We start from the raw sequence: 20,634 nt of genomic DNA on the forward strand, positions 1-20,634 counted from the left end.
TTTATCTGGCTATTGTGTTGCTAGTGTTTTAGTGAGATTAAATAGTACCTGAAAGTCGGAGGGGTGTGGCCACGGGTGTGTTGACACCAGAGTCTCTGAGGGAAGTCACAGCAGCTGCAGCAGGACGGAAGCTCCGGTGATGTCTCCGGTCAGAGGCAACTTATTACCACAATTTTCTCATCGAAAACTGCCAGTTTGCATGTGGTCGGGATCCATGTTCGCTTGACCGCTTTGATCCATAGTGAAGCTTCATCTTTGGCAATTTTAAACCAGGAAACACCGGCTGTGTTTTTGTGGCTAAAGGCTAAAAGCTTCCCACCTCCATCTTTCTACTTTGACTTCTCCATTATTAATTAAACAAATTACAAAAAAAATCAGCAACACAGATGTCCATAATACTGTGTAATTATGCGATTAAAGCAGACTACTTATAGCTTGGATCGGGTTGGAAAAAAATGTGCGCGACAGCCCGTGACGTCAAACGCACGCATCAACATACGCGTCATCATACCGCAACGTTTTCAACACGACACTTAGCGAGAAATTTAAAATTGCAATTTAGTAAACTAAACCGGTCGTATTGGCATGTGTTGCAATGTTAATATTTCATAAGTGATATATAAACTATCAGACTGCGTGGTCTGTAGTAGTGGGTTTCAGTAGGCCTTTAATAGTGCATTCTGTTTTTCACACACCAGTGTATAAGGTGGTCACTTTGTAATAGTACATTGTTTTTCACACACTCGTGTATAAGGTGGTCACATTTTAATAGTACATTCTGTTTTGCACACACCTGTATATGAGGTGGTCGCTTTGTCATAGTACTTTGTTTTTCACACACTCGTGTATAAGGTGGTCACTTTGTCATAGTACATCCTGTTTTTCACACACCTGTGTAAAATGTGGTCACTTTGTAATACTACATTGTTTTTCACACCTGTGTATAATGTAGTCGCTTTGTAAGAGTACATTCTGTTTTTTTACACACCTGTGTATAAGATGATCACTTTTTTACAGTGCATTACTGTAAAAGGAAAATGTTACCACTGATGATTTTAAAGGCCTACTGAAATGAGATTTTCTTATTCAAACGGGGATAGCAGGGGCATTCTATGTGTCATACTTGATCATTTTGTGATATTGCCATATTTTTGCTGAAAGGATTCAGTAGAGAACATCGATGATAAAGTTCGCAACTTTTGGTCGCTAATAAAAAAAGCCTTGCCTGTACCGGAAGTAGCAGACGATGTGCGCGTGACGTCACGGGTTGTAGGGCTCCTCACATCCTAACATTGTTTATAATCATAGCCACCAGCAGCAAGAACAATTCGGACCGAGACAGCGACGATTTCTCCATTAATTTGAGCGAGGATGAAAGATTTGTGGATGAGGAAAGTTAGAGTGAAGCACAAAAAAAAAAAAAGGCGACGGCAGTGTGAGCAATTCAGATGTTATAAGGCACATTTACTAGGATAATTTTGGAAAATCCTTTATCTGCTTATTGTGTTAATAGTGTTTTAGTGAGATTATAAAGTCATACCTGAAAGTCGGAGGGCTGCGGTGACCGCCAGTGTCTCTGAGAGAAGCCAATGGAGGAGCCATGATCACAGCTGCCTTTTTTCAGCTACAGGAGGAGGTCACATAATCCACTTAAGTCTCCAGTAAGAACCGACTTAATATCACAATTCCCCATCCAAAACTTGCTGGTTGACGTAGAGAAACATGTTCGCTTGACTGCTCTGTGTTAAAGCTTCACAACAAACAAAGAAACACCGGCTGTGTTTCGGTTGCTAAAGGCAGCTGCAATACACCGCTTTCCACCAACAGCATTGTTCTTTATAGTCTCCTTTATTAATTGTACAAATTGCAAAATATTCAGCAACACAAATGTCCAGAATACTGTGTAATTATGCAATGAAAAGACACTACTTTTAGCCGTGAGTGGTGCCGGGCTGAAATGTCCACTCCAACCAATAACGTTACATAGGCGTCATCATTCCGCGACGTTTTCAACAGGATACCTCGCGGGAAATTTAAAATTGCAATTTAGTAAACTAAACCGGCCGTATTGGCATGTGTTGCAATGTTAATATTTCATCATTGATGAATAAACTATCAGACTGCGTGGTCGGTTAGTAGTGGGTTTCAGTAGGCCTTTAAAGTCCATTTCAGGCGACTGAGCTGCCACGTTAGTGCAGTAAAATCTACCAACTCGTTTACAGTACAGCCTTGCGGACATAGCATAGATGTGCAGCTTGAAAAAAGGCAGCATGAATATGCTCTACATTTGCTAGTTACTATTTGGCGGGCCTAAACGAAATGAGGCCCGCAGGCCCCACTTTGGACATCCCTGCTCTCGAACGAGTCCGCCAAGTCCCCTTTCGCCCTCGAGTACGTCGGTCCTCCCGACACCAGCCCCACGCTTTGGGCTCGGAGGCAGCGTGATGGCGGGGATGCAACCGAGGTCATTGGGTGACTCAGGCGAAGCAGGGTCACTGAGTCAGAGGCGAGGTGGGAGCGCCACATGAGCCACAAGACGGATGGGAATAGATGACTGTCGGCAGAGGCCCAAAAAGAAGTCCTAAGCTGACACATTTTATAACTCAAGCATCCTCGGAAATTTGCAAATTATAATAGGAAGCCAATCACTTCCTGCTTCTGAAGGTTGATACAGACAAACTTAGTTATAAGTCTTAATTTTAAATGGAGATCTAAATGTAGGGATAGGGATGTAAGTGTCACGGTACAGTGGAGAAGGAGATGGCACGGAGGCAGGGACGTCGTTTAGCTTGCAGCGTGTTTATTAATATACAAGAATGATGTGTGTGATTAATCAATCAATCAATCAATCAATCAATGTTTATTTATATAGCCCCAAATCACAAATGTCTCAAAGGACTGCACAAATCATTACGACTACAACATCCTCGGAAGAACCCACAAAAGGGCAAGGAAAACTCACACCCAGTGGGCAGGGAGAATTCACATCCAGTGGGACGCCAGTGACAATGCTGACTATGAGAAACCTTGGAGAGGACCTCAGATGTGGGCAACCCCCCCCTCTCTAGGGGACCGAAAGCAATGGATGTCGAGCGGGTCTAACATGATACTGTGAAAGTTCAATCCATAGTGGCTCCAACACAGCCGCGAGAGTTCAGTTCAAAGCGGATCCAAGACAGCAGCGAGAGTCCCGTCCACAGGAGACCATCTCAAGCGGAGGCGGATCAGCAGCGTAGAGATGTCCCCAATCGATACAGGCGAGCGGTCCATCCTGGGTCCCGACGAGCGGTCCATCCTGGGTCTCGACTCTGGACAGCCAGTACTTCATCCATGGTCATCGGACCGGACCGGACTCCCTCCACAAGGGACATAGGAGAAAGAAAAGAAGCGGCAGATCAACTGGTCTAAAAAGGAGGTCTATTTAAAGGCTAGAGTATACAGATGAGTTTTAAGGTGAGACTTAAATGCTTCTACTGAGGTAGCATCTCGAACTGTTACCGGGAGGGCATTCCAGAGTACTGGAGCCCGAACGGAAAACGCTCTATAGCCCGCAGACTTTTTTTGGGCTCTAGGAATCACTAATAAGCCGGAGTCTTTTGAACGCAGATTTCTTGCCGGGACATATGGTACAATACAATCGGCAAGATAGGCTGGAGCTAGACCGTGTAGTATTTTATACGTAATTAGTAAAACCTTAAAGTCACATCTTAATCCAAATATATATATAGTGTGACTATGTGAAGCGATTATACGAAGAGTGTTACCGGGTGGTGTTGAAAGGTGAGTGTTGAGATCGATGCGGAAGTCCAGAAAGGGCAAGACAGGCTCGGAGGGTAGGCAAGTGGTCAGGGGATGGAGCGCGGCGTCGTTGTCCAGGGGTAGGCATGAAGTTGAGATCCGGGAAGGCAACAGGAAGTCCAGAGGGAATCCGGGAAGACAAGACACACAGCTCGAAACCAGGGAATGGCGAAGGAGCTGCTGGATTACGACACAGGACAAGACACAATGAGCACAAAGGAGAAGAAGCACAAAGAGCGAGGAAGCACATAGGCAAGGAAACTAGTGGCCTGCAAGGCCTACTGTACTGGTGCATGTAGCTACGTTCTGGCACTGGAACGCAGGAAACGCTGGCTTAAGAAGGCAGGGGAGATCTCATCAGCGTCAGGTGTCGTGATTGTTGCGTGAGCGCAGCTGGGCAGTATTTTTAACCCAGGGCCCGGCAACACAAAATGTTGAAAGAGGCCATATTTGACCAAAAATACAAAAAACTAATCCGTTTGGAACTGCAAAAAAATAAACGCCTTATAACGCCCATGAAGGACCACCATTAGATGTTTCTTTAAAACGTAAACACCTCGTGGCTGGAAAGGACAGAAAAAGGAAATTAGAATTTATTTTTTTCTTCTTTAAAAAAATGAAAAATACAAAAAAGAGATGTCCGATAATATCGGCAGTCCGATTTTATCAGACATCTCTACTCGCCGGTAAATGCTTTAAAACGTATAATCAGAAATGATCGGTATCGGTTTCAAAAAGTAAAATTTATGACTTTATAAAACGCCGCTGAACGGAGTGGTACACGAACGTAGGGAGAAGTACAGAGCGCTAATAAACCTTAAAGGCACTCCCTTTGCGTGCCGGTCCAATCACATAATATGTACAGCTTTTCACACACACAAGTGAATGCAAGACATACTTGGTCAACAGCCATACAGGTCACACTGAGGGTGGCCGTATAAACAACTTTAACACTGTTACAAATATGCGCCACACTGTGAACCCACACCAAACAAGAATGACAAACACATTTCGGGAGAACATCCGCACCGTAACACAACATAAACACAAGAGAACGAATACCCAGAACCCCTTGCAGCACTAACTCTTATGCACTTTGTGACTTCAATAATAAATATGGCAGTGCCATGTTGGCATTTTTTTCCATAACTTGAGTTGATTTATTTTGGAAAACCTTGTTACATTGTTTAGTGCATCCAGCGGGGCATCACAACGAAATTAGGCATAATAATGTGTTAATTCCACGACTGTATATATCGGAATCGGTAATTAATAGTTGGACAATATCGGCAAAAAAGCCATTATCGGACATCTCTACTTATTAGTCATTTTTATTTAGAAAGTTCCCACTTTTCCTTCCGGGACCTTCCATGTAGGACCCCCATTTGAGGTTTCTTTAAAACATAAACACTTTGTCCTAAGGTGTGTGTGTGTGTGCGTGAGACAGCGTGAGTGAGAAAAACTGGTCCCGGACAATCCTGATCTCAAATCTAAGCAAGGAAATTGTGATTGCCATTTTCTCGCAGGATGTTGCAGCCCTGTCTCCATAAACACGTCTCCTTTCCGAGCCATGCATCGATTGTCGCTCTCTCAGTCATGGTAATGTGTCCGCATTGATCCCGCCTTCCAGTCCCTATTCGTCGTTTGCTGCCGCGCACTTTTTTTTTTGTTCCCAGAGGGCAATTGGCGAATTGATTTCCAATGTGGTCATATCGCGGCCCTAAGCCTCCTTCAGTTCCTGTACTTGGTTCAAACATACCCTTTTCTGTTCCTTCAACTTCTCTCCTCCTCATTTTTACTCCACAAATTGATATGCTGAACGTTTATTATAGTGCTGTGTCAGCAACATTCTGGCCTAAAAAGAATTGAGATCACAATTGTCTGGCATGATTTATAGGTAGGGGTCGTGTCTTATATAGCACATGGTTGTCTTAGTTTTTCCTTTTGCCTTGTTCTTTAAGTTGTCGTGTGAGGATTTGCAGTGTTGCCTTGAGAGGCAAAAACAGTGACACAAACTATAAATGCACTTCAGACTGTTTGTCTGACTTAATTCCAAAATTATTAAAAATTTGAAAACATTTTTTGTCACAAGTTCCAGTTACCACCGTTACCACTCGGAACGGTATCGTTTACATTTGTACATATACCAGTACCAACTCGGTATCAATGTTGTTTAAAAACAATGTTATTTTATCCCTATGACTTTGTGACAAGAAAGCTGAACTGACTTTTACTTGAAATAATATAAAGAAAATGTTCAGGACCACATTTAACAAAATAAAATACAATGCGCAACATATCGATTATCACTCAAAACCAAGATAATTACAGAACTCAGCAAATGTGAAAAAAAAAGGCTTAGCTATTTGACTGAGACCCTTATTTTGTCAGACAGGATTTAGCGTGCATTGCTTTTGTTGTGAAGGCCAAAAATGTGCTGTTGGTCTATAACGAGGAACTGTAGTTTTTTAGGGAATTTTCGCTATCATTAATTAACAATCCTAATGTAAAACAAGAACACATATGATTTTCTTTTCTATGTAATCTAAACCATAAATAAATGTTAGCAAAAATCAGCTAACAAAGGGGTATTTGGAGTTGCCCAATTCTGCCTATAAAGTGCACTAAAACAACAAAAAAGTCCATTAAGGTTTTATATACATGCTGTAAGTATATATGTAATGTGGTAACATTCATAATAACATGTAATAATTACATATTTTGATCATTTTAAGCATTAATTTCATAGACTCATCACAACGTGCACTTTTCCCTTCAACAACAACACTACTAATCTTGGCAGACTTGATGAGAGACGACAAATACTACTTTAGGACAAATTATACTGTACAATGTCGGCTGTCACTCGGATAAAGACTGAGGGGATGTGTCTATCTTCCCGTTTACGCGAAGAATTAAAAATAATCCTTGCAAAGGGTTAAAAAAAAAAAACGCGACTTTTCGTGTCTTTCTGGCCATCTCCGGGTCTTAGTTGAATTTCAAAGTTGACCAACTTGTAAGTTTATGTCCACAACCATGATAATTACAGAACTCAGCAAATGTGCAAAAAACATGCTTTGCTATTTGACTCATAAGACCCTTATTTTCTCAAACGGGATTTAGCGTGCAGTGCTTTTACTGAGAAGGCCAAAAATGTGCTGTTGGTTTATAAATGGGAACTGTACTTTTTTAGGGAATTTTGCCTATCATTAAATATTAATCTTAATGTAAGACAAGAACACATAATGTTTTTCTTTTTTTATGTATTCTAAATCATAAATAAACGTTCGCAAAAGTCAGCTAAGAAAGGGTTAATTATAGTTGCTCAATTCCGCCTATAAAGTGCACTAAAAACAACCAAAAAAGTCCTTTAAGTAAGGTTTTATATACATGCTGTAAGTATATATGTAATGTGGTAACATTCATAATAACATGTAATATTTACATATTCTGATCATTTTAAGCCTTAATTTCATAGACTCATCACAACGTTCACTTTTCCCTTCAACAACACTACTAATCATTGCAGACTTGATGAGAGACGACAAATAATATTTTAGGACAAATTATACTGTACAATGTCTGCTCTCACTCGGATAAAGACTGAGGGGATGTGTCTATCTTCCCGTTTACGTGAAGAATTAAACATAATCCTTGCAAAGGGTTAAAAAAAACAGCGACTTTTCGTGTCTTTCTGGCCATCTCCGGGTCTTAGTTGAATTTCAAAGTTGACCAACTTGTAAGTTTATGTCCACAACCATGATAATTACAGAACTCAGCAGATATGCAAAAAACATGCTTTGCTATTTGAGTCATAAGACCCTTATTTTGTCAAACGGGATTTAGCGTGCAGTGCTTTTATTGTGAAGGCCAAAAATGTGCTGGTAGTCTATAAATGGGAACTGTACTTTTTTAGGGAATTATGCCTATCATTAATTAACAATCCTAATGTAATGCAAGAACACATATGTTTTTCTTTTCTATGCATTCTAAATCATAAATAAACGTTCGCAAAAGTCAGCTAACAAAGGGGTAATTGGAGTTGCCCAATTCCGCCTATAAAGTGCACTAAAAACAACCCAAAAACTCCATCAAGGTTTTATATACATGCTGTAAGTACATATGTAATGTGGTAACATTCATAATAACATTTAATATTTACATATTTTGATCATTTTAAGCATTAATTTCATAGATTCATCATAACGTTCACTTTTCCCTTCAACAACAACACTACTAATCATGGCAGACTTGATGAGAGACGACAAAAACTACTTTAGGACAAATTATACTGTACAATGTCTGCTCTCACTGAGCTAAAGACTGAGGGGATGTTTATATCTTCTTGTTTACGTGAAGAATTAAACATAATCCTTGCAAAGGGTTAAAAAAAAAAAAAAACAGCAACTTTTCGTGTCATTCTGGCCATCGCCGGGTCTAAGTTGGATGTCAAAGTTGACCAATTTGTACGTTTATGTCCACAACCGTCTACTATCCAGGTGAGAGGCATGATTTATAATCTAGAATTAACTTTCACCAACTCTGAGGGGATGTTGCAGCTCAATATTTCAATATGGCAACATAAGCTAGTTGGCTTTCTGTAATCACAGCCTCACTAAAAGTAATTTATCTGCGTTAGCGCTTATAATAGCAATTTTGCTAATACTTGTTAATATTCAGGTCACGACATGTAAACGACGTATTGTTGGCGCTTTTTAAATGTTTCTAGGGGACTTTATGGGCGCAATAGAGTGGACGACTCCCATTGCAAGCCACCTAGAACGAGCCGATTATTACAATGCAAAAAAAGAACTGTTCTTGTCTCTCATAAGGAGTATGAGTGATTAAGCAAAATTCCAAAAAAAGAGCAGTTCCCCTCTAACAACTAGCATGTCGAGAATCGTCCATGTTGAAAAATGACATTATGTATGTGTGTGAATCAAGATCGCGATCTTTACTATTAATTCAGCTGCCATAATTGCCATACAGATGCTTGAAATGTCATTTTTCACCCTAAATTCCTGTTGAAAAAGATTATTGGTCATGGAATAACTTACAGAAGGGTCTGGGGTTGCCTGAGCTGATCACTTTAGGGCAGGGGTCGGGAACCTTTTTAGGTAAGAGAGCCATACAAGCAAATTTTTTAAAAGTATTTCCGTGAGAGCCATATAATACTTTTTTTTGGACTGAATACAACTAAATGAGTGCATTTTTAAGTAAGACCAACATTTTTAGAGTATATTAAGTCTCTCATTCTTTTTAATAACATTGTTATTCTGAAGCTAACCAACAATAAATATAATACTTCTTACCATTAATGCGACTTCTTGAACAGGTGCGGTAGAAACCGGATGGATGGATTAAAAGGCATGAGAATGTTTTATATTTTGAACATTATTTTTGACACTGTGATTACCAGCGGAATTATTCATTACTTACCGTTAAGCAATGTCAGCTAAGATTTATCTGAGAGCCAGGTGTTGTCATCAAAAGAGCCACATCTGGCTCTAGAGCCATAGGTTCCCTACCCCTGCTTTAGGGGAATATCAGGCCATTTTAAAAGATTGCTAAACTGTTCCTATTAGGCATTGTAAGTTGTTTTTACTGAAACATTGCATACATTGTTTTGACCTATCACTTGTTTTATGTTAATATATGTAAAAAAAATAATTTACATATATTAACATACAGTATATATCTGTGGTTCTCAAATGGGGGTACGCGTACCCCCGGGAGTACTTGAAGGTTTGCCAAGGGGTACGTGAGATTTTTTTTTTTTTAAATGTTCTAGAAATAGCAACAATTCAAAAATCCTCTATAAATGTGTTTATTGAAAAATACTTCGACAAAATATGAATGTAAGTTCATAAACTGTGAAAAGAAATGCATCAATGCAAAACTCAGTGTTGACAGCTAGATTTTTTGTGGACATGTTCCATAAATATTGATGTTAAAGAACCTTTTGTGGGTTCTTCCGAGGATGTTGTAGTCGTAATGATTTGTGCAGTCCTTTGAGACATTTGTGATTTGGGGCTATATAAATAAACATTGATTGATTGATTGATTGATTGAAAGATTTATTTTTTTGTGAAGAAATGTTTAGAATCCAGATGTCCAGATGGAGCTCTATTACAATCCCCAAAGAGGGCACTTTAAGTTGATGATTACTTCTATGTGTAGAAATCTTTATTTATAATTGAATCACTTGTTTATTTTTCAACAAGTTTTTAGTTATTTTTACGTATTTTTTTCCAAATAGTTCAAGAACGACCACTACAAATCAGAAATATTTTAATTTAATAAATTGGTAAACTGATGACAAAGTGCTGTATTTTACTTCAGAAATCTCTTTTTTTCAACCGAAAATGCTTTGCTCTGATTAGAGGGTACTTGAATTAAAAAAAACTTCACAGGGGGTACATCACTGAAAAAAGGTTGAGAACCACTGGTATATATTATTGCATTTTTTGTTTACATGAATTTCCATACTTTTGTTTTGCTGCCCTCTTGGTCAGGTCACTCTTGGAAAAGCGATTTTACTCTCAATGAGTTTTTACCTGGTTAAATTAAGGATACTGATGGATTGAAAGTTTGTCTTCAGCACCGCCATGAATTTGTCTTGTTTCTTTGGCTTTTATGTCCATTTCCAAACAAACTAATTTTTTTTTTTTTTTTGTCATTTCAGGTGCGCTTGTAGCGAACCTCCCGTCGCTTGCCGTGCCGTCCCCCACTAGACTCCTCCGGCCCCTCCCACTATTTACATTTTTTTTTTCTCCCACTGGAGGCGGAGCGCCAACGTGCGAATTCATGATCGCATGACCGTGGATATGGACACAGTCCTGAGCCACTTTGTCAAGAACACGGGAGCAGAACCAGGATTGGCCAGAGACCTGCTCGAAGGTGCGTCACACGTGTGGGTTTCGTTTGTACAGGTGTACCTAATGTAAGGGTGGAGCCGACAAATATAATGTGTCAGTAGGAAAAATCAAAATGGGTCTCAACCCTCTCATTGGAATTTTTCTCCTGAAAGAAATCCATAAAGCAGTGTAATATTTTTGCACGTGCACCAAACTCTCGTGGTCAGGTGTGAGAAGCCTCAGCTGCACAAGCTGCACCATTGGCTAGTGGCTATCAGTTGGGTACTGGAGCGCTGCGCAGAAGTGGACTGACCTAGTGTCTGGTGAAAAACTTTTCAAAGCGGAAGTTGTGGAGGGAGAGGAAATTGGCGAGAGAAAAGGTGAGATAACTGCCAGAAGGCAACAGCTAGCGTTAACATTAGGGCTGCACGATTCTGTGGAAAAACCTAATTGCCATTTTTCTTTCTAAAATTACGAGTGTGATTGGTTTTGTGATTTTTATATTTTATATATAGAAATGCATAACAGTGTGAACAGAGAGTAAAGAAAGACATGTTATTTTTAGACTGTCAATCGTCATATTCTTGTATAAAGGTGCCGCACATCAGAACAACTCGCAATCATTTACTTTCAAAAATATTTGGCTTTATGCAGGCAGACTCACAGCTTTTGTTCACATCACGGGTGTCCAAACTACTGCCCGTGGGCAAAGTGCGGCCCGACGGCGTCTTCAATTTGGCACGTGAAACTTCACGAGCGCAATAAACCGTGGCAGGAAGCGGTGTATACATACTGTAACATACACAAATAGCTGCCCTTTTGGCCAACAAAAGTGCCTCAACCATTATACTTGCAAAAAAAACAGTACGGCATTTACTTGTATGACCTAATCCAAACAACCTTCCCTAGTCATGGTGTAGAAAAAAAATCAGCAAAAAAAGTCAACACACATGGTCACACATTACTCATTATAGTCATTATTGTCACCGATGTCCCACTGGGTGTGAGTTTTCCTTGCCCTTATGTGGGCCTACCGAGGATGTCGTGGTGGTTTGTGCAGCCCTTTGAGACACTAGTGATTTAGGGCTATATAAGTAAACATTGATTGATTGATTGACATTACACGACCTTTGTGAATATTATAAAAACATGTCCAATCAACATAAAAAATTCACATCCATTTAAATCCACTGCAATGCATGATGGGAAAAATGCAAAAAAAACTCTCTCCACACTTATCCATGTTTGACTTGTATCTGCTTAATATTTCCGATTGAATAAACAAAGTAGGAGTCAAACTTTCACATACTTTTACTATGCAATTATAATGATTGTTATTAATGTATCCATTTTGTTAATATAATAATATGTACTCATAAGTATGTTACTTTACATGCAGTCGGCTTTCGGTCCCCGGCCAAATTTTTTAAGCCCAATCGGGCCCCCAAGTCAAAAAGTTTAGACAACCCTGGGCTACATCACGCTCATAAACTGAAGGAATAATCGATAAAAACTATACAGTATTTATAACGTAATCATTATATATAATAATAATGCAAGCAACCATTTAAAAAGATCAACTTTTATTGCTCATTCCTGTAGAAAGTTTTACCAGTACAGTACAACTTAAAGTTGTACTGTAATTGGTAGGTAAATAACTTTGTTATCCTGAATAGAAATAAACAAATAATAATAATAATAAAATGGACTAATTTCTTTAAGCAAAACATTTAACTCAAATATCTTAAAGGGGATCTGCACTTTTTGGGGATTTTTGCCTATTGTTCACAATCATTAAGAGAGACAAAACGATGGATGTGTTTGTTTTTTTTATGCATTCTGAACTCGTAAATAAAATGCCACTTACATCGTAGCTAATAGGAGGTCCTCTATTCCGCCCATAAAACCCAATTAAAAAAACGTTTGAAAAGCGCCGGCAATGCTCCATTTACATTTGGTGACCTAAATATTCACAAGTATTAGCGATTTTGTTATTATATGCGCTAACGCAGAGGAACTACTTTTAGTGATCACTAGCTTAAGTGTCTATGTTAACATGATAGTGGTGAGCTGCTTCCTTGCTCGTGGAAGTTTATTGTAGATCAGGGATCAACAGCCCGGCGATCCACCACTTGATCTTTGGGACCCTAAAGGTAGACCGCGAAAATATTAGAAAAAAATTATATATTAATATGACATCAGCGATCACTCTCCCTGAACATGCCCGCACGCTTCGACTCTCTCTTTTCAGCCACACTTCCGTCGTGGCCAAACACCTGGAGCGTGCCTAGGCACAGCACCTGCTCGTCTCGCAAACGTGCACGGCTTCACGTGCACAAAAGTCATCGACTATTGCAACGCATCGGACATTTTTTAGCTCCACCACGAGTGAACGACCATCATCACTCGCCTGCGACGGGAAGCAAACAAGCCAGATCCTGGCATCTGTGAACATTGCTCCAAAGTACAGTTTTTGTGTTGATTGACTGTGCGTGCAAAACTAAACATTGACTTATGCAAAGGCAGTAATATATGTCTCCGCTTATCCCCTCATTGTCACACAGAAAAAACACACCAGGTGAACAGCTGATTTTAATACTTCCTGATCTGACGTGATCTGACTCGCGTGCCATATGTGATCATAGGATGAACAAATATACTACGGCACTAAAACAGTTAGCTTCTACAGTTGGGGGTGCCCATAGTGCGGCACAGGGGCCATCTGTGGTCCATGACTCTTTTGGCATTGGCTACATTACAAAAAAACACCAGCAAAAATTGGGAAAACGGCACAATGAGGGGAAAAACTAAACATCAACCAATAACAGCACAAAGCTTTGTCTTTAAAAAAACAAATAAATAAAAAAAACGTGTTAAAATATGTTTATAAAAAAAAATATATATATATATATATATACACACACACACACACAACATAGTTGACGTAGGGTTAAATCTTGCTTAGTTTTTTTGGTTGAGACCAGAGATCTTTGGCTCTAAAAGGTTAGTGACCACTGTTCTAGATTATAAATCATGCCTCGCACTTGGATAGTAGAAGGCTGAGGACATATTGCGACGAATTGGTACACTATGACAGCCAATTTAGACCCGGATATGCCGAGAACGACACGTAAAGACGCTTCCACCCGCCTTTTCTTCACAAGTCGTTCTTCCCCTAAATGGGAATATATGAACGTCCCAGCAGTCGTGCATCCTAATGACAGCAGACATTGTACAGTAAGTAATGTTTTGTAATGTTTGTTGGCTCTCATGAAGTCTGCTGTAGGTACTAATCAGTCCATCCATCCATCCATTTTCTACCGCTTATTCCCTTTTTTGGGGTTGCGGGGGGCGCTGGCGCCTAGCTCAGCTACAGTCATGTTGTTGAAATAAAAAGTGAAAGTCTTTGAAATTAACGCGCCGCGTAACCTTGAAATGATCAAAAACCGTCAACATTAAATGTTATTATAAATGTTACTACATTACATATATACTTACATCATGTATATATGTGTTTCGATGTTTTTTTTAAGTGCTTTATAGGCAGACTAGAGCGACTCCATTGTACACTGACTTTTAATTACGTAATATTTACAATACATAAAAAAAGGAACATAAATGTGTTCTTGTTTTACGTGACGATTGTGAATGATATGCAAGATTCCCAAAATAAATGCAGTTTCCCTTTAAAGTGTTTTTTTCTCCCAGTTGGAAGAACTGTTTGTTGCCATCCCTTGGTTTGGTAATTTTTACGCCTTCGTCCGTGTTGATGGGCTCATATTGCCCATCTATTTTGAAGCTGCAGTATTACCACAACACGAGTTTTGGATTTATAATCCTATTTGTTTTTCTTCGTAATGTTTGTTACTTTGCGGAACTTCTCACTGGTGAGGCAGCGAGCTTCCTGCGTGTGCAGTCCAACCTAAATCTCTCTCCGCCCACCGAGACAAATATCGTGAATGAGTGAAAAGAGGGCTCACTGTGTTCAGTTAATCCTACTGTTAAAGGGGAACATTATCACAATTTCAAAAGGGTTGAAAACAATAAAAATCGGTTCCCAGTGGCTTGTTTTATTTTTCGAAGTTTTTTTCAAAATTTTACACCTCCCGGAATATCCCTAAAAAAACCTTTAAAGTTCTTGATTTTCGCTATTTGCGATGCCACTGTCCATTTCCCTGTGACGTCATACAGTGCTGCCAATACAAACAACATGGCGGTTACCACAGCAAGATATAGCGACATTAGCTCGGATTCAGACCCGGATTTCAGCGGCTTAAGCGATTCAACAGATTACGCATGTATTGAAACAGATGGTCGGAGTATGGAGGCAGATAGCGAAAACAAAATTGAAGAAGAAACTGAAGCTATTGAGCGAATAGCTATTGACGCTATTCGGCCATAGCCATTAGCATCGCCGGTAAAATGTGCGGACCAAACGATCAGGACTTTCGCATCTTGTGACACTGGAGCAACTTAAATCCGTTGATTGGTAAGTGTTTGTTTCGCATTAAATGTGAGTATCTAGTTTCAAATGTACATACAGCTAGCGTAAATAGCATTTTAGCATCGATTAGCGTAGCATGTTAGCATCGATTAGCTGGGAGTCATGCCGCGACCAAATATGTCTGATGAGCACATAAGTCAACAACATCAACAAAACTCACCTTTGTGATTTCATTGACTTAATCGTTGCAAATGCATCTGCAGGTTATCCATACATCTCTGTGCCATGTCTGTCTTAGCATCGCCGGTAAAATGTGCAGACACTCTGGCACATTCAATGGGGGTCTGGCGGCAGATTTCTTGCCAGTGGTGCAACTTGAATCCCTTCTTGTTAGTGTTGTTACACCCTCCGACAACACACCGACGAGGTATGATGTCTCCAAGGTTCCAGAAAATAGTCGAAAAAACTGAAAATAACAGAGCTGAGACCCGGTGTTTGTAATGTGAAAATTTAAATGGTGGGTGTGTTACCTCGGTGACGTCACGTTCTGACGTCATCGCTACAAGACCGATAAACAGAAAGGCGTTTGATTCGCCAAAATTCACCCATTTAGAGTTCGGAAATCGGTTAAAAAAATACATGGTCTTGTTTCTGCAACATCAAGGTATATATTGACGCTTGCATAGGTTTGGTGATAATGTTCCCCTTTAAATAAATGTGATGCACAGAGTGAGACCCCTTTCTCCCTGTTTGAAGCAAATAAATGATGTCAGTCATTAATTGAAACCTCGATTAATTGTGCAGCCCTGGTTATCATTAGCCTTAGTAATAGTGTTGCCGATAGTAATGTTTACTGGTTTAAACCAGATCAGATTAAACTCTTCCCTGGAGTTTAGGAACAAACTCTTGTTCTGTAAATATTGGTGGCACTATGTTTATACAGTAGGTATGAGTGCACGCGTGTGTTGTTCTGTACCTTGTTTGCTGACAGCATAAAAGGTGTTATTTACGGCGTTGCTCCAATTTCTGTGCTCCCCGTGAAAAAGCCAAGCAAAGCGCGCAGCCGACTGTGTGAGCGGGTCTTTCCTCCGTGCAGGCAAGAAGTGGGACTTGAGCGCGGCCCTCGGTGACTTTGAACAGCTGCAAGCGGTGCATGCTGGGAGCTTGCCGTACTTCCTCCCAGAGGAGAGGATGTACCTGCCTCCCGAAAAGGAGATGGCCGGACTCGGACGGCCTTTACTCCAGCGCCAAGACCAGGTGGTGCTTGGTGAGTGCGTCCATGTTTTTTGTTGTCTGACAGTCAGGGTGGTGCATCTAAAAGCTGACAAACATGGATGTCGTCATGCTGGTGTCAGTCTGGTACGAGTACTGCCCTTGCTATTGACATTTGGATCGTTCAGCCCTATAACTTATTGCAACGTAACACTGATATGGTGTCCAAAGACCACCTTTATTGTGAGATACTTGTGGTTATAACAATAACCAATAACAGCGGGTCATTAAGGAAGCACTAAAAGTCATTGAATGGATTTTGCAACAATTAAAGCCTTAAATGGCATTCCAAAGGATTAAATACGATGTCCAGAGGCAATAATTGTCATACAATTGTCTCTCTAGTCACGAGATAAGCTAGTGAGGAAAACTGATAAAAACAAAAAAATATGATTAAAAAGCCAAATGTTTCTTCGTTGGAATATTTCATCTTCATTCTAAATGAGCAATATGAGCTCATCAGCGCAGATGTTGTTATAGCATCTTCAACAAAAAAGACAACAAAACAAACTTCCCGACCCAGTTTTTCCAACTGGGTAAAAACTGGACTTGAAGATGTTCAATATTTATTGAAATGCGATTTTACTAACCGAGATTAAGATTCCATTTCATGTTTGTTTACTTATTTAGGATAATGAAGTTATTGACCTTCTAATTACAATGGTGAAACTACTACATTTATTATTTTTGAAAGGCTTATTTGTAGTATCAATATTATTAATATTATACATTATAATTGCAATGGTGCTCAATTTGGCCACAGTTAATGTAAACTTTTCAACATTATCATTGTCAAAGGCTTACAATTTTGTCCATACAGACAATTGGATGCTTTTGACTTACTGTACATCTGTAAAGTATTCACGTTTTCCACATTTTATGTTGCAGCCTTATTCCAAAATGGAATCAATTCATTTTTGTCCTCAAAATTGTACACACAATACCCCATAATGCCAATGTGAAAATGTTTTTGCAAATGTATTAAAAGTAATGTACGTAAGTATTCAGAGGTTTTGATCAATACTTAGTTGATGTACCTTTGGCAGAAATTTTTGAACACGATGCCACAAGCTTGGCACACCTATCTTAGGGCAGTTTCAACCATTCCTCTTTGCAGCACCTCCCAAGCTCCATCAGGTTGGATGGGAAGGTTTTCATCCAGGATGTCTCTGTACATTGCTGCATTCATCTTTCCCTCTATCCTGACTAGTTTTAACAGTTTACAAGCATCCCCACAGCATGATGCTGCCACTATCATGCATCACTGTAGGGCTGGTATTTGCCTGATGATGAACGGTGTCTGGTTTCTGCCAAACATGACGCCAAAGACTTCAATCTTTGTCTCATAGGACCAGAGAATGTAGTTTTTCATGGTTTGAGAGTCTTTCAGGTGAATTTTTTTACTGAGATATGACTTCCATCTGGCCACTCTACCATACAGGCCTGATTGGTGAATTGTCCTTCTGGAAGGTTCTCTTCTCTCCACAGAGGAATGCTGTAGCTCTGACAGAGTGACCTTCTGGTCATTGGTCACCTCCCTGACTTGGGTCCTTCTCCCACAATTGCCAGCTCTGGGAAGAGTCCTGGTTGTTCCAAACTTCTTCCATGATACGGATGATGGAGACAACTGTGGTCATTGGTACCTTCAAGGCTGCAGATATTTTTTTGTACCCTTCGCCAGATTTGTACCTGGAGACAATCCTGTCCCAGAGGTTTACAGACAATTATTTGGACTTCCTACTTGGTTTGTGCTCTGCCATGCACTGTCAAGTGTGGGACCTTATATATATATAGACAGGTGTGTGCCTTTCCAACCAAATGTATTTACCCCAGGTGGACTCCAATGACGCTGTAGAAACATCTCAAGGAGGATCTGTTGAAACGGGAAGCACCTGATCTCAAGACTGTCAATACTTATGTCCATCTTAGTTTTTGATTTTGAATTATTTTGCAATAAATATCTAAAAAAAAAATTCCACTTTGTCATTATGGGGTATTGTGTGTAGAATTTTTGAAGACAAAAATGAATGTATTCCCTTTTGTTATAGGGCAGTAAGATGACAAAATGCGGACAAAGTAAAGCACTGCAAATACTTTACCAAATATCTGGAATTGGACATGGGCATTAAATTTGTTGCATTAAAAAGCATTCAATTAGATTTTTTGATAGCTGAATAAACATGATTATTAAACGCCATGTTTGTAAACCAAGTTGGCATTGTTTAACAAGAGTATCCAACTTTGGAACAACATTTATGAGTGAATTAAGTTTTTTTCTGTAAAAAGCATTTATTCCATGCAAACAGGTTAAAAGTGTTGCGTATGTTTTGGCCTTGTGCTCTGGGCAAGATTAAGATACGGTGCTACACAACATGACATCTAATGCATTTAAATGGGCGTAATTTGTTATTTATCTATTTGTGTTTGGACATTTTCCATAATATCCGCAATGTTCAGTGAGCAGGTTGTGTTATGTGTGACCATGTCTGTTGACCTTTTATGTTTGTTGCAGTTGTTTTTTTTGCACCATGACTAGGGAAGGTTGTTGGTATTGCGTCATATTAGTAAAACCTGTGCTTACAACTACAGAACACTTTTATCTGATGTGAATTAGTCACATTGTCCACAAGATGACAGCAAATGTGTAGCATTCAGAGACCGCCTGGTATTTAAGATTAATTTGAAAGCACTCCGTGGTGCGATTTTTTTGAACCCATGCTGTCTTTCGGGAGGAATTGAATAGGCCGTAGTTTGGACAACCCTGTTGTCGTGTATCATTCCACCGTTTTAGGGAAAGAGTAGGGATCCCGGGAAAACATGGACAAGGAGATCTAGTTTTTCAGGATGTAACAGATTTATGTTTGTGGAAGTAAATCCGGTATCATGGACTTTGCTCGTCAATTTTTCGTCTTTCATGGAAATCAGCGAGGGTTGTCTTAGCGACCATATTTTGTAAGAGAACGCAAAGTGCCGCGTAGGACCGGAGGGTTTTGACGTATCACCTGCGGCGTTTCTCATCGACATATCTTTCTTTGGCAGCTCCCGAAAAGCATCAGCCGAGAGCCGTCTCCCGCGGCAGCTCGCCCGTCCCCTCCTTGTCATGCACGCACACCGCCAACGCCGAGCAGCTGCTCAACACGCCCGAGTTTACCTTCCAGCTGCCGGACCTCAGCATGTACCAGGACGACTTCCGGGTCACCGAGAGGGACCTGATCGAGAAGTCCATGATGATGGCGCTGGAGCACGCAGGTGAGCCTTGAATCGTCCCTGTGTGGAGACACCGGCTTTGACGTGGACTCACCGAAAACTGCGTGCCTGCAGGGCGGCTCAACTGGTGGACCAAGGTGGTTCCAAACTGTCAGAGTCTGCTGCCTCTGACCACAACCGGAGACGGAAACTGCCTCCTACACGCCGCCTCGCTCGGTGAGCTTCAAACATTTTCTATTAAAAAAAGAACCTCAAAGGATTGGCGGCCATATTGATTTTATTATTTTTAGGAATGTCCGATAATGGCTTTTTTGACGATATTCCGATATTGTCCAACTCTTAATTACCGATACCGATACATACAGTCATGGAATTAACACATTATTATGCCTAATTTTGTTGTGATGCCCCGCTGGATGCATTAAACAATGTAACAAGGTTTTCCAGAATAAATCAATTGAAGTTATGGAAAAAATGCCAACATGGCACTGCCATATTTATTATTGAAGTCACAAAGTGCATTATTTTTTTTAACATGCCTCAAAACAGCAGCTTGGACTTTGGGACATGCTCTCCCTGAGAGAGCATGAGGAGGTTGAAGTGGATGGGATTGGGGGGTAGGGAGTAATGGGGGTGTATATTGTAGCGTCCCAGAAGAGTTAGTGCTGCAAGGGTTTCTGGGTGTTTGTTCTGTTGTGTTTATGTTGTGTTACGGTGCGGATGTTCTCCGGGAATGTGTTTGTCATTCTTGTTTGGTGTGGGTTCACAGTGTGGCGCATATTTGTAAGAGTGTTAAAGTTGTTTTTTATGGCCACCCTCAGTGTGACCTGTATGGCTGTTGGCCAAGTATGCCTTGCATTCACTTGTGTGTGTGAAAAGCGTATTATGTGATTTGGCCGGCACACAAAGGCAGTGTATTTAAGGTTTATTGGCACTCTGTACTCCACCCTACGTCCGTGTACCACTACGTACGGTGGCGTTTTAAAAAGTCATAGATTTTACTTTCTGAAACTGATACCGATAATTTCCGATATTACATTTTAAAGCATTTATCGG

At 40.2% G+C, this 20,634-nt stretch overlaps 1 protein-coding gene across 2 annotated transcripts in view; it reads left to right on the forward strand.

Moving 5' to 3' along the window:
* Positions 1-20,634, forward strand: part of otud7b (OTU deubiquitinase 7B) — an 88,360-nt gene that overhangs the window by 32,479 nt on the left and 35,247 nt on the right. The window contains exons 2-5 of one of the 2 annotated variants that reach the window (XM_061882325.1): positions 10,484-10,698; positions 16,196-16,366; positions 19,411-19,620; positions 19,693-19,794. In XM_061882325.1, the coding sequence (XP_061738309.1) occupies positions 10,614-10,698; positions 16,196-16,366; positions 19,411-19,620; positions 19,693-19,794 (568 nt within the window). In that variant the 5' untranslated portion in view covers positions 10,484-10,613. The remainder of the gene's footprint in view (positions 1-10,483; positions 10,699-16,195; positions 16,367-19,410; positions 19,621-19,692; positions 19,795-20,634) is intronic. The other variant, XM_061882326.1, reaches the window with a different exon arrangement.

This window comes from Nerophis ophidion, linkage group LG21, assembly GCF_033978795.1.
Source record: "Nerophis ophidion isolate RoL-2023_Sa linkage group LG21, RoL_Noph_v1.0, whole genome shotgun sequence".
Lineage (NCBI taxonomy): Eukaryota > Metazoa > Chordata > Actinopteri > Syngnathiformes > Syngnathidae > Nerophis > Nerophis ophidion.